The following is a 17,837-nucleotide window of genomic DNA, read 5'->3' as shown; positions in this document are numbered from 1 at the left end:
CAGTTCTCCTCTCCAGATCCCATGACTCTGCTGGGCTTTATTCCACAAACTTATTGTAAGCATATGGCTATTTCTTGAGTAGACTGGATAGCTTAGGTCTTTCTGGAAGTCCATCTAGTTTGTTGTATTTTGAGAAATGTTCTCCTTTTGGATGTTCTGTACAGATGCTACTAAAATGGCCTGTTCTTTATACTCATAGTTGATAACTGAAGGTTTGAGTTCAGATACCGGGAGGGGTGGTGCATAAAGTCTATTGCACCAGGGATATGGTACTAGACTCACTGTTTGCTCTGCATTCTCATTCATCCCTCCATCATAGCAACTGTGGATACAGCAGAGGTTCCCTACACATGCACACACGTTCCCCAGACCAGCTGCCCCACTTCAGCTAGCAGCAAGATGAGATACCATTATTTGTTAATTAATCATCATATATTTGGCATTAATCTCCAGGAAAGAGGATCTGTGGAGGCAATTAAGCAAGATTGAAAATTTAAATACTTACAAGTTAATGGAGAACTAGAAATACATTGTCTTCATATATTCATACTTGTCTTCCTGCGTCTTTGAAGTCTGTGGCTTATGAGCCTTTATTTTCTCAGTTCCTATGTCTTTCCAAAAAAATCTTTAATAATGAACTTGATGTCAAGTTACATGTGCAATTATATGTAATGCCGTCACCTGCCCTCCCCCAACACACACACCACCACCCATCTTCTGAGGCCAGTGTCTCCTGGTGGTTCTGAGTTTTGCAAAGCACTGACCTGAAGTTAAGATGTGCAGAAGCAAGATATTTGGACATGAGACTTCATCATTGTCATAAACATACAGCTAAGGGTAGCATAAAATCCCTCTTTACCCTGTAAAGGGTTAAGAAGCTCAGATAACTTGGGTGGCACCTGACTAAAAGGACCAATAAGAAGAGAAGATACTTTCAGATCTGTGGGGGAAGGTTTTCAGTCTGTCTCTCTCAGAGCCTGCCAGGAAACAGGACAGGGAAATTGCATCTCCTTAAGCATATCTGACCTAAGCATCTAGTATTGCAGAAATAGAAGTAATAGGAAAGGAATGCATTAGGCTATCTTTTGTTTTAGCTTGTGAATTTTCCCTGAGCTAACAGGGAGGTTTATCCCTGTTTTTGTAACTTTAAAATTTTGCCTAGAGGGGAAATCCTCTGTGTTTTGGAGTCTTTTGTTATTCTGTAAAGTATTTACCATCCTGATTTTTACAGAGGTGATTCTTTTACCTTTTCTTTAATTAAAATTCTTCTTTTGAGAACCAGATTTGATTTTTAATTCTTCTTAAGATACAAGGGTTTGGGTTGGTGTTCACCTGTACCAATTGGTGAGGATATTATTCTCAAGCCTCCCCAGGAAAGGGGGGGTAGGGGTTTGGGGGGATATTTGGGGAAGGTAGGGCTCCAAGTGGCCCTCCCTGAATGTTTGTTTAAATCACTTGGTGGTGGCAACGATAGCCGATAGGAGGCATGCCCAATAGGAGTTCAGTGAGTTCAGCACCTTCAAGATTGAACTGCTAGAGCACTCCATTTAATCATAGGTAACTTAATTTTCACTATAGTCCTATAAATGTGTTCTACATTTCAAACAAACAATGATTTTTTTCCCTTTGCTGCAAACTTAACAGAATTTATTTGTTGGGATTAAAATACAATATTTCAACATCAGAATTATATAAAAGTAAAACAATCACACTTTGATTATGGATTGTAGAATCTACAATATATACTCTTTGACAGATATGTAAGGTTGCATTATGTGAAGTGAGTCAGTGTTCACCTTCCAGCTTTTTAATATATCATATTCAATTGCTTCATGGTGTTAGGGTCTTAAATATGTGAAGAACAAAGTGGATTTTTGCTGCTTTTAACGCTGAAACAATCAGGTGGTGATATTATTGGAACCATGTACATGTAGTAACTTGGCCTGAAGAAAAGTGAGTGCAAAATTATACCTGATGCCTGCCCTGTGAAATACTACTTTATTTACATTTTATGGGGTTTGGCAATGCAAACCTCTGTAAACAATAAAAATGATGGCTATTAAGTTCTATGTGGCAGACAAATAGTGGTTAAACAGAGACAGACAGTAGTTGTGGTTAAACATTAGTGGATGTGGCTTGCAATGACTGACATAATTTGTTTTCCTTCCAATGTCAAGAATTTTCTTATATTGTTATCAATTATGCTTCAAGTAGTCCCTGAACATTTTAAAAGGATTCTCAAGGAACATGTTGCCTGCGCACAGAAGTTAACAAGATTGAACTTAAGAATGTTTCAATTTAGAACCAACAATTTGTGTTGCCATTTTAACATGATACAAAAGTATCCCCTTAAGTGTTACTTCTGGTGTATTTATCAGATTAATGTGGTGCTGCTGCCCCTCCAGCTTCCCCCACCTGAAAATGCCATTATGGATAGGTTGATTTATTGAACTTCTGTCTCTGGAAGTATCAAACTGATAGCTAAATCTGCTGATTATTATGCAGAGGAGGCAACAGAAGCCTTCATTAGAAGTAGCATTTGCTGAAGATGTAAATGTAAAATGCTCATATTGATAAACAGACAAGATGGGTGAGGTACAACTTCGGTTGGTGAAAGAGACAAGCTGAAAAGCTGCACAACTCTTCCATAATAACACTGCAAACAGCTTATCATTTAGGTTTCCTAAAATATGAAACCAATAGAGATTTGAAATGGATAGGCTTTAAAACCCTATTTTATGTGCACATCCTCAGTAAATTTGAATGCGAGTTCATTTTTAATACTTTTTAAATTGTACCATAGTAAACATTTGGTAATGAAATTCATCCCTGCTCAGCAGAAGAAGCCATTATTGTGAGAAGGCATAACCATAATTCCACATGAGTGTTTTATAGGAAGCACCTTTAAACTGTTTCTGACTTGCGTGGATTCTCTGATAGATGTTGGCATTTGTAAAGATCCTACAATTAGTGTTTTTTATGGTGATCTGTTATACAAAGCAGATGTGTTTTGTATCCTGTTGGTCTATGGAAAATACCTTTTCATTTTTTCCTTCTGGACTTTGAAATACATGTTGTTTGTGTGTATATGCAGTGCATTGAATAGCACTGCTAAGTTTTTAATGTTCTTATTTGCAGAAAAGTTTTATTTGTGGAAATTGATTTGTTTTTCTATGACGATGCTTATACGTGCTTAGTTGTGGGTTGATTATATATGCTACATGTAAAACATTGGCTACATTTGAAATAGTTTTGGAAAAAAGCTGTCCAAATAACTTTCATGCAGTGTTCTATAGCTGTGGTAGTCCCAGGCTATCTTGTATTGGACCAGCATCTGTTGATGAGAGACACAAGCTTACACAGAGCTCTTCTTCAGGCCTGGGAAACTAATGCTATGTCTACGCTAGCAAATTTGTTGGCTAAATTTTTTTCGGTCAGAAGTGTGAGTCCACCCCCGACAGTGACATAAATTACTCTGGCGTGTAGTAATTACTAGTGTGCGCAGCACTGTGTCAGTGGGACGCAACTTACGCTGCTGCAGCTCTGTACATGTAGACATGTCCTAACTCAGAGAGACTTGGCTAAATACAAGATGTAACAGGTTTTTTTAGCATAAATAGTTAACACACATTTCAAGGGATTATTCCTCATGAAGTGGTCCATTAACACCTCTCCAGTCATAAGGGGGAAAGGACCTGGGGCGGGGGGGAAAGCAGCTGGTAGGGAGGGCAGTTAGTGGGTTAAGATTTCTGTAACAAGCCATAAATCCAGTATGTCTATTCAGTCCATGATTTTTAGTGTCTAGCAAAGTTATGAATTTAAGCTCCCAGGCTCATCTTTTAAAAGTGTTGTGCAGGTTTCCTTTGAGGATGAGGACTGATAGATCAGAGTGATTGCTTTGTGAAAAGTGTCCACTCACAGGTGATAGGGTGTTTTTGTCTCGTATAATTTTTTTTGTAAGATCATTCGAAAGTGCAGTGATTGTCTGGTTTCACCACATGGTTTTCATTGGGCATTTAGTGCACTGGAAGAGTTACACACATGTTGTGATAGGCATGTGTAGGACCCATGGATCTTGAAAGGTGTGTTGTGAGGGGGTGTTGATCATTGTAGCAGTATAGGTAGGTCTGCAGGTTTTGCATCTGTTGGTCTGGCAGGGTCTTGTGCCGCTTTGAGTTGATGTGCCCTCATCTGTGAGGAGCTTGCTTCTGATGATGAGCTTGGAGAGGTGGGACATTTATTTGAAGGCCAGAAGAGGAAGTTCAGGAAAGATTTCAGGATGGGGTCATGTAGAGGTGTTCGGCTGGAGCTCGTGCCCCTCCAGGGTGACTGGGAGCCAGGCCACCTCGCTACTTAAATCTGGTGAATCGGGGAATTAGCCTGGCTGGGCAGCACTCAGTCAGGAGCTCAGGGGCTGAGCAAACAGTTCAGTAACAAGCCCAGGCCTTGGGTCAGGGTGGGGCAGCAAATAGTCAGGGGCTCAGGGGCTGAGCAAACAAATAGGTTTAGGATGCCCAGGTCCTAGCTCCGAAGGACCAGGGAGAGGGGGAGACTGCTACCCGCACGTTGGGTGACAGGGGGGACACAGGCCTACCCACTCCACTGCGTCCCAGCCTAGGGCCCTAGCAGCAGCAGCAAACCTGCTACTGCGTCAGTGGGGATCCTGACCTCAACACACTGACATTGGCTCTGGGTGTGCTGTAGCCAGACTAGGGTCGACTGCCCCCGGGCTACTTCCTACCTCCCCCTCTAGAGTTACCTGCATTGTGACGGTATCCTCCACAGAATCAAGCACCATGGGTTCCTCGGGGTACTCAGTGAGCCATAGCCTTGGCAGCTCCTCTGAGTAGCTTGCCACCGGCAGGCTTAACAACTTCTCTGGGGTCTGGTCAGCATCAGGCCTCGGCTGGTTTGGCCAGTCCTCGGGTCGATCGCAGACTGTAGGAGTCTTTCCACCAGGAGCTAGGCCACAGGCATCTGGCTTCTCTGGTGGCCAGGGCTCTAGAGAGCTCTGGGGATGGGCTTTTGTACTTCCTGTTTTGCACCCTGACCTCTGAGGGGCAGGCGCAAGCTCCACTGGCTCCGCTCACTTTGGCATCCGGAGGGGCTCGTCCCCCTCCGGGGTGGCTGGGAACCAGGCTACCTCACTACAAGTCCCCATTGAGTATGGGTTGTAGTTGTTTGATTATACTCATATGGGTTCTAGTGTGGAATGGTAGGTGACAAGTAGGGATGTGTGGTCGGTTAGGGTTTTATTTCTGAATTGAAGCATGTTTTCCCACAGTATTTGGATTGTCCATTCTGTGGACTTTCTCCTCAGAGCATATATCATATTTCCTTGCTGTTGATAGCATATTTCTTAGTTTGTTTAGGGTGGTCATTGGATCTATAAAGGTAGTTGTGGTAATCTATGGATTTCTTGTATATAGTTATCAGTAGGGTTTCACTTCTGAAGCTCATTGTGGTGTCTTGGAAGTTGATGCTCGTGTGGGAGTGTTACAGAACGCATTATAAGGAGTGATGGTGGTGGCTGAAACTGTGGGGGAAATCTATGAGGGAGTTGCCAGAGGATGAAAATATCATCAATATATTTCAGTATATCATGTGGTTTGATGGGTTGGTCCAGAAATTCTTCTCTATGGTGGCCCATGAAGAGGTGGGAGTATTGGGGAGCCATCCTAGTACCCATAGCTGTTCCCATGATTTGGACATTGCTTATTGCTAAATGTAAAATTGTTATGGGTGAGGATGAAATAGATGGGTTTGGTGATGTATTTGGGATGCGTATCTGAGGGTTGTCCATTGTCTTGTAAATATATGAGGCAGGGAGCTATGCCGTCATTGTGAGGGGTGGTCGTATACAGGGTGGCAAGGATGGTGTTCTGAGGGATGTTGTAAATGTTCTGGAGTTTGTAGAGGAAGCTGGCTCTTCGTGCGGTGAGTGCTTTGAGGATGGTTTCTGTGAGTCTAGATCAGTGGTCACCAACCTGCTGATCTCGATTGACTGGTCAATCCTGGACACTCTCCCAGTCAATCGCAATCTCTGGTGCAGTGGGGCTGCCTGTGGCAGCCCCACACCACTCCCAGAAGTAGCCAGCATGTCCTTGCGGTCCTGCGGGGTGGGATGTGGGGGGAGAAGTCTCCATGTGCTGCTCCTGTCTGCAGGCACCACCCTCGCAGCTCCAATTGGCCGGGAATGGAGAGCTGTGGGGGAAGTGTCTGCAGAGAGGGGCAGTGTGCGGAGCCATGTGTCCCCCCCAGGAGCTGCAGGGGCTCATTGGCCCCTTTCAGGTGCAGCATTGCTGCGTGGTGCATTACTTGCTGGCAGGGTGGCCCGGCTCGTGATGGGGAGGAGGTGCTGATATGCCTGAGTGGGACCAGGTCAGGCAGGGAGTGAGCGACAGAGCAGGGGGACAGAGTGAGTGGGGCAGGGACGGGGCCTCGGGGAAGGGGAAGGGTAGATCCTGAGTTGCCCTTAAATTAAAAAAATGATCTTGGGTGTAAAAAGGTTGGAGACCACTGGTCTAGATATTCCTTCAGTAAGAGTGCTGTGACCAGTATAGTGAGTCTGCTTGGGTTACCTTGTTTGGGTATCTTGGGAAGCATGAAGAAGGTCCTTGGGGTGGGTTTGTGGAGGATGAGTTGTAGAATTTTTCTTGGAGTTTTTTGGGGAAAGATTTGATGATAGCCTTAAATTCCTGAGTAAATTGTGTTATGCAGTAGTCTTTGAGTTCTGTATAGTAGGAAGTGTCGGAGAGTTGTTGGTTGTCCTCATTAATAGAGTAGGATGAGGATTCTCAGCTGTTGTAAATCAGTTTAGCTTCACTGAATTTGTCTTCAAAGAGAGCCCCCCATGGGTGGCCAAGCTAGTGTCATTAAGATTTCCTGGCTCTTTTTGCATTATAAAAGCCCTGTTTTCATCTGCTTTTAGCTTTGCCAGTGGTTCAGGCAGAGATTTCCCATACTAGGTGTTATCCTCAGGCTGAATAATTTTGGATTAATATTGCCATGTAAAAAAAATCATAAAACTCTTTCCTGGAGAAACTCTAGTGCCCCTTTGCTTTGGAGCAGAGACTTTGAAATTTGGCAGAGAGCATGGTGACAGCCAAGGATGTCCCTATGAAATTTTCCATACATTTGGCCAAGTTATGAGCCACTACAAATCTGTTTTCACATGCTCCGTACAACTTTGTATTTTGTAGTAAAATGTTCCAAAGATTGCATCTGTAGTAAGCATGTTCCATTCCAGGAATATAGATGCTGAACAAGACTTTCCATGAACTTGCTCTTCCTGGCACCACTTTATCTAAATGATTAAATATTAATTGAAACTGACTTTCTCATGTCCCAGGTGAGGGCCATAACTACTGGGGGCTGTAGGGAGTCTCTCTCTCAGTAATGTGGCATCAGGCCTGAGCACTGAGAGCAGGGAGACTTTCTCTCTTGTCTTCTGACTCCTTCAGCTGGCACCCAAGGAGCATGGCGGCAGAGGAGGAGACAGCCTGACTGAAAAGCAGAGGAGTGAGAAGCCAAATCCCTGGGATAGCAAGGAGGGCACTGAGACCAGTGGGCATAGGGGTTGAGGAGAGTGGGACTGGGATGTGGAACCAGGGAAGGGGATGTGGAACCAAGAAGGGGCAGAAGGGGTCAAGCTTAGGGGGAGCAGGGGGAAAAGAGTCTGTGCCCACTAGAACACGCTCCCCTCAGAACCTGGACCACAATTAGAGCTTGGCAGGAAATAGTTATACCATTCAGCAAAATTTCTAAAAGTTTTGAAAAAAAAAATTCTTGTTCCATATTGGATAAAAATGAGACCTTTTGAAGCTTTTTGACACTGCTTGGAATCTCTGTAGCTCTAAGTGCTGAAGTCCCACTCCTGATACACTCCTTCCTACCCGAACCCACCCCATATGCTACTGCTTGCCAAGGAGTCCTCAAAGCACCGTCTTTTGTGGTTTTTTCATTGTCTTATTCTGGGAGAATCCTCCCTCCCTAGGCACATGGGCTGTTAAAGAGGATTTATGCTGCTCTGGCCCTTTTATGCAGTTTAAAGGGTCAGAGTTGGGGGGAGGTTCTCACCCCTGATTTTTACTGCTGCAATAGCTGAAGAGGACATTAGGAGCTTCAGTGATAGTAGTAATTCCTTTTTTTTCCAGAAAAATAATAGTTTAAACTTTTTAGTTCAGTGATACTTAGTTGGTCAAATTATAAAATGGCTACAATTTCTTCCCCCACACAACACTCATTGGTTTAAAATTTTGTCACCCAAAAACTTGAAGGTTTAATGCAATGGTATTTGATGGTTTCATACAATCACAGTTAAATGTGACAACTATTATCAATGACATTTATATAAAACTTGTTATTTTATGTCAAATCATGATTTTTATATCTGAGTGTCATATTATCTCTGATCTAATTTAATTTTGTTCTTCGCACTCCAAAATCCTGTGAAATTAGAAACGTGATTTTGCGTAGTATGAATAGAGCAGAATCAAATGTAGATTTCTCTTTATAGCTATTTTAGCTCTCAAGAGCTGACTTCAGTAAAACACAAAGGGTTTTAATAACCAAACTGAGCAGTTATAAGTGGAAAGACACATAAGCGAGTGAATAAATTGAGTAAAAGGCACAATCTTTATAGATCCTCTTCTGTCATCACATACCTTCTACTTAGAAAGGCCCTAAAGCTTTTTCTTTCTGTCAGGCGAGACATCTCCTGTTTTTAGGTGGATCTAAGATCTCATTTGAGATCATAGCAGTTTCTCCCCTTTGCTTTTCCCCTTTCCTTTGTCAATCTCCCTGAAGTTCAGAGATAATTTCTAATAAAGTAACTTCAGAATGAGCATAATTTTTAACAAATTGAGGCATGCAATGGTGCATTCAAAATGAATGAGGAAGTGTATTCCTAATTTGTGTGTACAATGACTAAGATTGTTTGTACCAGTTAGGTAAACACACGTGCAAATGGCCTGGTAAGAGAAGTTTGAAAATTGTGGGTTTTATATCAAATTTTTACAAAGTGTATGTTTGAAGAAAGACTATATTGTACCTTATGAAAGTCAATGGATTATGCTCCTAATTCACTTAGAAACTTTTAAAATCCCCCTATAGTTTCCTAAATAGGGACTGGAGAGCCTAACCTGAGTGACCCCTTTTTGAAAATCATAGCTGTGGTCCTCAAGGAATAATGAGGGGAAAAAAGCCAGTTGTTGTGGATAACAATGAGCTAAAATGGCAGAGATGCTCAGGTCTGGCAGTTTGTGGGCGAGCCCTGTGTTTTGTTTTAAAATCAGGGAGTTGAAACATTTCTATGTATATCCCTGTGCGCTTTTAAAATTTGAATCCATGATTGTTTCTAATTAGAGGAACATTTTAGTCTATTGTTCTGTCTCCTGTTGAAGAACATGATGCTTATTTTACTTATTACTTTGTATCTGAATCTAAACAATCTGAGTAATTTTTCATCTAATGTCATAACAGCGAGTCATTAACTAGAGCAGCAATCTATTATTAGAGGATTACCTCTATAATAACACATGAGTGGTATTTGTTTCAACCAGCAACATATAAATCTATGCTATTTTAATGGTAAAACTGTGTGAAAGAATATGAACAATTTCTTATACATATGGTTGAAAGCTGAATAGTGAGGAAGGTGGGAAAGAATGAAAGATAAGCTAAAGAGTTAGCCCTGACCTAATTTTCAAACAAAAGTTGCAGCATTATGAAGTAGTCATATAAGGCTGGCTAGCAGTTTGCATTAAAGGTATTTTGCTAATTTATACAGTGTGACAACAGCTGGTGGATGGTACTTTTATAGAGGTGTATGGTGAGAAGAGTTTTGAAATTTCTAGTTTGTATTGATGTAAAGGAGAATCTTGAATTGAAGAATGGAGCAGAGCCGATTAGATAGGAGGTCCTAGTCAAGAAAGATATATTAATTTGGGGTTCAAAGCACACTTATACAGAGCCTAACCAGAACCAACATTCCCTGGAGCATTAGACTTTAGTCTGGTCAGCATGCCTGAAAGTACTAGTAGCCCCCATGTGACATGGGTGGCTTTGTTAAACACTTTGCCATAAAGATATGTATTAAACACTTGGGGCAGCGCACACTACTTTTTAAGACTAGTAGAAAAGGTTGGGGATCTTGCTATATCACAGCATCGCCACTTCTTTTCCCCTTACACTAACACTGTCAATACAAACTAGAGATTGGGTCTGAATATTTACTGGGAAACCTGGTGATGGTGATGATAAAATGTCATCCTCAAGTCTGTGGGGAGGGTGTAACAAGTGAAAGAAGACTTGGGGGCTTCAATACACTGTTGTAGCCATTCTTTTCAATTGGAATAGACTGGAGTCTATCTAAGAGAAGTTGGCATCTGACTCATCACAAATTTCTTCAACTTGTTCCAAAGGCCCCTTCTCCTGACCCAGATTCATTGCCACCAAAAGTATGTAAATAAATAACCCATTTGACCAGTGCAGTAAAACAGCCCCAAAATAACAGCTATTGATTACCTGCAGTTCAGTCAACTTACTTAGCCAGTGCATCTTCAGAGTCAATGAACATGGTCATTGGCTGTTAGTATTTAGCCAGCTCCAGTGCATTTCATTGAATGCTGGAGCTGTAACACTCTACTCCTTGCTTCCCCTCCTTAACAGCAAAGGAATTTTCCAGATTGTCCAGTGTTGGATATTTTTGGCTACAGCAGCCATAACTGGCTTCCTATGCTAAAAACGTTGCAGCAAGACTGCGAAGCTACCAGCACCAATGTCCTTCCTGATTAGTATTTTACTCCAGCCTTACTTTTAGGATTGCCTTAACTCCTTTCTATTGTAAAGAAGCCACTGGATCTCCTCAGTCCCTTAATGTAATGATAAATCTTGAGCCTTTATAGGAAACATGCAAAATTCCATTTGGTACTGTTTTTAGGGACGTATACACTTCCACCAGAAATTTGTTACCTTAAACTGTTACTAATAAAGTATGTCTACACTGTAATTAAAAACTTGCGGCTGGCCTGTGCCAGCTGGCTCGGGCTCATGGGGCTTTTGCTAAGGGGCTGTTCAAGTGTGGTGTAGATGTTCAGGCCTGGGTTGGAGCCTCATTACCCAAGTCACCAGCCACAGGTCTAATTGCAGTGTAGACCCCAAAAGGCTTTAGTTCCAGCCCAGTGAAGGGGATAGAGGCTGATTAGCGCTTTATTGCTTTGATCTGGTCTTTTAAGTTCTTGTTTGGAAACTTAAGGTTTTTGCATATTCCATACAAATCTTATAATAGATTCTAGGTTTTGTACAGTTGAGTTGCATGTGAGTGGTTTATTTTTTGTTTAAGTATTAATTAGTAGTTTTCTTTACCAACAAGAACCATGGGACACTTTTGGTTAATACTAACAGTTAAAATATGAACCAGAAAGTGAAAGTTCTTGCAAAACTCTCCTGCATTAACCAAATATTATTCTGAGGAAAGGGAATCTTCGTATATTTGTTTCAGGCTATTATTATGTAACATCCTATATTGTATTACTGTTCACTAAATGTATCTTTGAATATTATTGCTTGTGGTGTTCCAATCAGGAACAAATTTGATCTGTAGTTTTGTTTACTGGTCAACAGCAAGGACCACTCAACAGTCAGAAGCTTTGTTTTAGACATTAATGTGCTGATATTATCTGTAGGTTCCTTTTTTCTTTTTTTAAGTTATTGAAAGAAGCATTCCAGATTACACAATAAAAAAGTTATATATTATGTGTAAGGTGCTTAGATTTTAGAGAGATTTGATTAGCAACCTTTTATTATTTTTCCTTTTAACGGTGTCACTAACCTGTAGCCCAGGGGTGGGCAAACTTTTTGGCCTGAGGGTCACATCAGGGTTCTGAAACTGTATGGAGAGCCAGATGTAGTGTATTAAATTGCTTCCCATAGAAATGTGCTACTTATGGTGTACTATTTACGGCTGCCTGCCAGTCCTGGTGCTCCATAAGTAGCACGTTACTATGTGGAGCAATTTAATACACTGCACCTGGCGGCTCTCACAGCTGGCGGCACTGCAAGCTGAGGCTGCAGGGGAGGGAGGACAGCAGGGGATGGGTCAGGAGCTAGCTTCCCCGGCTGGGAGCTCAAGGGCCGGGCAGGACAGTCCTGCGGGCCACGGTTTGCCCACCTCTGCTGTAGCCAGTAGTCCTAGATTGCTCAGTGAATGATTTTCTTGTAAATTGTGGGAATTACTTTAGGCACATATGCTAATATTCATGTTTTGTTAATTAGTATTGTATTGTTACAGCCACTGTATTGGAAGAAACATTGAAAGAAAAAGGAAACAGGAAACTTCAGTATTCATGCAATTTTCCATGGATTGAATGAAAACTCAAGTTAAGATGCGTATAAAAATCAAAATGAAATAACCTACTTTTTAAAATGTAACTAGCTAAAAAGTGGCAATTACTATGTCACAACCTTCTTTTCAATCACTTTTCTATACACTTTGTTCGCAGGCCCAGAAATGATAAGATCTTACTCTTCACTTTGATGTTTCTTTGTACACACTTCTTATAACTCAGAATTTTGGCCCCAGAGGGCCAATATATTCCTAGTTCACATCTTATAAGTAGGCAATTTCTTTCCCTATTTGGTTACAGTGAAAAGTTATGATACTCAATAAACAGTAATTGTTCTCTTTCATTTTTTCACTCTGTAACAAGTTCCTGAGCTTTGACCTAGTTTACTTTCAATTTCTTTATCCTTTTGTTTTTTTAGACTATTTCTTCCTAAAGTGTTTCCACTTACATTTTCATTAGTTCAGTTTCCTGTTTGGGGCAATTATCTTGCCTTCTGAAGATACTGGTTCAAACGGAACACAAGAAGGACCTCTTTCCTCTCCAGCTGACCACAGCAGGCTTAGTCTGTCACAATTATACTCCTGTGGGATGCTCTACTCTTGGGATTCAAAGCAGTGGAAAATACTTCAGTTCCACCGCATCACCAGAGTTCAGTTCATTTCTATTAATATATATATAATTTTTAAAGTGAAACATTCTTAAGATTTATTAGTTAACATAGGAGGGGACTTCCTGCTCCTGGAAGAAAGAGTGCTGCAGTCTATAGCAAAATGCTTCATGGTTTTTCCAGTACTGCACAAACTTTGGAGACATATAAATGACAACAGTATAATAATGCTCTTTCTCTGTGTAATTGCTTGCTTCTCTCATGATGCCAAGATTTCTGTTGGAGGCAATATAGTGGCTGGAAAGATTGAAGCCAAAGCCTGATGACCAAGAGTTGTTTTATTTTGTAGACAGACATAGATGGTCTAAAATATGTTGTTAGTTACAATTAATAGCTTCTCTCCACTGCAAGAAAACCCTTACAGATTATTTCTCTGTCTAGATTTGGCTTAAGAGGTTCAGGTCTGCCTGAGATTTAGAAGTTCCAGTTTGAAAGAGAGAGAATACTATGAGCTCCTTCGGTGGAAGATCCAGATTAATCTAATTGTTTTTCTTACTTATGAGTCAGAGTCCTATCCTTTAATTCTGAAATCTGCATTTGACATCCATGTTCAGTAGCTTTTTCAGTCCATTTGATTTTTATGTTTTGAGATTCCTTAATGATTTTTTGTCAAATTCTATCTTGAGTTTAGGGTTGTATTTTGTTTAAATTTATAAACAAAATTTAACACATTTGGTTTCTGGCTTGCTACTTTTTCAGTTCATCAGCAAGATACAGTATTTTCATTTCACTGGCTAATTAGAAGAAGGGAGGTGTAGAGAAAGCAAGACAAAATATAAGCTGACACAGTGAAGACTTTAACTTTTATGAGACAATATAAGAAGCTAGGCTGCAAAAGCCTGACTCTGGGAGTTCCTCTAGCTTCCTTATTCTAGCCAGACTATCCACTAAATTCTAAGGCCACGTCCACACTACAGAGTAAAATCGAAATTAATAAAATCGATTTTATAAAACAGGTTTTATAAAATCGATTTTACGCGTCCACACTAGGGCACATTACTTCGGTGGTGTGCGTCCATGGTCCCAGGCTACCATCGATTTCCAGAGTGGTGCACTCTGGGTAGCTCAGTAAAAGAATGGGACCCATAACTTCGATTTCCATCCACACTAACCCTAAATCGATATAGTAATATCGATTTTAGGGTTACGCCTCTCGTTGAGCAGGAGTACAGAAATCGATTTTAAGACCCCTTAAAATCGATTTTAAGTGCCTTGTAGTGTGGACGGGTACAGCGTTAAATCGATTTAACGCTGTTTAAATCGATTTAACGCTGTAGTGTGGACCAGGCCTAAGTCATGATCTTGTATTTCCCATTGGCCTCTCTTTATACATCAAACTAAAAACCTATATTCACTTGTATGAAATCCTGAAGGAATCAGACTTAGTAGTGGTCTAATGGAAAACACCTTGTGTACCTTTATACTTGCCTAGATATAAACCAACTTTTCACTAGATTAATTCAGTTATCAGTTGTACTCTTTCAGATGTTGAGAGGAATCTTTTTCCAAGTGAGACTGGATGATTCGGCCATTTGGGCAGCATCCTCCAGCTAATAAAACCTAAATAGTGACTTCAAAATGTCCATAATTCTTTTTTTTAATTCCACATTAAATGTGATTTTGTTCTTTTTCTGTGTATTAAACATTATTTACTGCCCAGCAATGCTGACTAGAATAGTTTGATTTTTTTAACCACCTGTCATGCATCAATTAGCTGTTCTTATTTTAATGCTTTATAACTTTGATCTGCCAGTCTGTTTCCCCTAAAAAACTAGGAACATGATTGCAACTACAATTTTTGTCTTGAAACCTTTGTACGACAATGAATTAAGATTATTTATTTTCTATGAATGCTCCAATTTAATTAAAAATATAAACTCCATAAACTGTTTTTGATAATTGTTAAGGAGTCCGTCGCTTCTGGAAATTGGACTTTTACTGGCTTTAATTACATATGACTTTTCAAGAACACTTGAAACTTAATGGCCTGTAGAGAGAAAAGTCTGTCTTGTGTCCCTTATATGGCCTGTGAGAAAGAAGTAGTCTCAGTCAAAAAGTAATTGGCATATACTTCTCAGACTATGAAGCAAATTGCTTCACACAGAAACTCTTTTATCTAGGACCACATCATTTGCCTGATAAGAAATCTCTCCTGGAGCTACTCTGTGTGTTTTGTAAAACTGGAATGAGAAGCAAGAAAGAGGCCACTATGCTTAAAGCTATCTGGAAGCTAGTCTGTAAATTAATTGTTGCTTTTGTGTTTACAGAGCCAACACATGGTATGTACAGATATGTATGCAGCTAATTTTAACTCCTAGCTACTCAAACAAGTAGTTTTGAGGTTCTGATGTAGCTTTCGTAACATACTTTGAGACCTTTTGTGTTCCCTAAAAGTGATCAAAGAGCATCTCAATATGTACATGGTTATTTTGCTTTTTAAATATCATTCATATTTGCCACTACTGCATCAAACATTCAAATAAAATATGACATTCTCACAATTTTAGCTTACATTAAAGCTAGAAATCATTGTGTGGTTTTGGAAACCAAACACATTCCAAAACACAGTTGGAAACTTTTTATATGACAGCCTGCTTTATAAGACAATAACATCAGTGTGAAGATGGAAATGCATAACCTAATGGAGGGTGAAATTGTAGCTTCATTGAAATCAATGGCAGTTTTTTACATTGAATTCAAGAGGACCAGGATTTCATCCAGATTATCTGGCTGTCTACACTTGTCATGGCTTACACAGAAAAAGTACATTTTGCATAGCATGAATAACAGCACATTGCTAGCTGTTTTATCCAATTAAACAAGTACAGTACAAGGTACCTTGCTTTTCTTGGATTTGTAACTAGCAATGCAAAATATTTTATAAATCCTGGCTGCTGAGTGCAAGTTAATAAATATTTCTTTTCTTGGCCAGGTTGTCAAGTTATTAAGCAACAAAAGATCTCAGGCAGTTGGAATACTAATGTCCAGTCTTCATTTAGATATGAAAGACATCCAGCACGGTAAGTACAATAAACTTTTATTAAGTAAGGCGTTTCAATAAAAATATTTTTTCTAAAAGCCAGAAGGTACTTGATGCCAGTGTGTAACCCATTTGATTAGTGTTACATAATTGCCATGCATTATATTCAGGGTTGCCCAGTTAATGTGGCTGTTCATTCAAAGCCTTGCAATTTACATTCTTTCACTTGGGTTCTATCAGATTCATGAAATCTAGTGTATTTGGCTCCAGTCTATATGAAGAGATGTATTGTTGAGTCTAACTCCGTTAGCATAATTGGAAACCTAGACACCTTGAAACATTGCGACTTCCATTTTATTTGCTGTGTAAAATCACACCTATGTTTAGTATTAGAATATCACATATAGAATTCTTAGTTGTTCTATCTTCAAGAATGTTATAAAGAGCAATATTTTAGTGAGATTGAAATGTTTTTCACATTTATACTAGGATGGCAAAAAAGAGGAGTTATTTATATTCAGTGTGTCCTTTATGCTTCCCAGGGCCTTTGAATAGATTTAAAGCAGACTGAACTGTCCTGTGAACTGCCAGCCTACCTATTAAATAAATATGGTTTCAAGTATAGTGCAGACTTAATAAATCATGAAAACATTTTTCTAACTTTTTAGCCTACATCTTTACAGACGTGAATTCCATTTGCTGTGCTTAGATTATTTTGTGGAATAATTCATATTTAGAAAAATTTTACTGTGTTCTGTCAGCTTGTGAGTAACTTTTAATCACAATTTAAGTTTTTATTAAATTGTTTTGATGGTTACTAGACTTCCTCAAGCTGAAACGTTTAGGATGGTAGTCATAGAACAAGGCGCCAGTCCTGGCGCCAAGAAATACTTGGTATTTCTAAAGCTGGCAGATGTAGTTCAGTTAAGTCATTGAGTGAAATCTGAAAACAATGATATGGTCCTTTCCTTCAGTCAAATATTCAACTTGGTTTGAGTTAATAATGAGAACCTTATGAACAAAGGAGTCCGCCTAACATCTGTGTCTGTGGTAAAGCCAACACGAGTTCATTGAAAATGTGCTTGCTTAACATGCAATACTAACAATAACATGGCATGAATGTCTGTAGTTGAAGGGGTCAAACAATATTATGCTTAACCTTTATCCTATTAGAATGTTAAGTATATAGGATCATCTGTCGTACAAGTTGCACACTATTTTGTATATTCCCCTTCAATAACTGTTAGTTTAAAACAAAAAATCTTTGCTAAAGCGCAGTTCACTATTGTCCTTATTTACTTGTTGTCTGAAATATGACTGAAATTGTGAAATAGAGGCAATGTTTTTCTATTAGGGAAGCTTTTGGAAAGTAATTCAAAGAGCCCGTCACTTGGTGGTTAACACAGTTTTGAAGGCAGGAAAGAAGCACTGACTGGGCCGAGCAAGGCAGATGATGTGCTACAAAATGACGCAAGATCAAGCATGCCTCTTGTCAATCCAGACCAACCTTCTCCCTATTTCCATTTGACTTGCACCTGGGCATTTCCCCTCTCTTCCTTTCCAGACATCCCATGCACTTTCCAGTGTGAGCAGATGCACCTCCTCAGACCCACTCAGTTTGCTGATCCTGGATTTTGATGTTGGGTAGTCAGGGTGTGGGTCCTTAGTACTAATGCTACTGGGGAGGAAGGTTCTATTACACTTCCCTTCCTCCTCCTTTGACTCAGGACCAGCTGTCTCAACACTGGGCCTACAAGCAGCTTCCCCTGCTGACAACCATTGGAGAACATGGAAGCAGAAGCCAACTGTTTGTAAACGTCCTGTGTTTTGGCCTGGATTTCAC

At 40.1% G+C, this 17,837-nt stretch overlaps 1 protein-coding gene across 2 annotated transcripts in view; it reads left to right on the top strand.

Moving 5' to 3' along the window:
* Positions 1–17,837, top strand: part of FMN2 (formin 2) — a 234,538-nt gene that overhangs the window by 88,314 nt on the left and 128,387 nt on the right. For both annotated transcript variants that reach the window (XM_050950369.1, XM_050950370.1), the window contains one exon: positions 15,947–16,034. In XM_050950369.1, the coding sequence (XP_050806326.1) occupies positions 15,947–16,034 (88 nt within the window). The remainder of the gene's footprint in view (positions 1–15,946; positions 16,035–17,837) is intronic.

This window comes from Gopherus flavomarginatus, chromosome 4, assembly GCF_025201925.1.
Source record: "Gopherus flavomarginatus isolate rGopFla2 chromosome 4, rGopFla2.mat.asm, whole genome shotgun sequence".
Classification (NCBI taxonomy): domain Eukaryota; kingdom Metazoa; phylum Chordata; order Testudines; family Testudinidae; genus Gopherus; species Gopherus flavomarginatus.
This window is presented reverse-complemented; position numbering and strand designations above follow the sequence as displayed.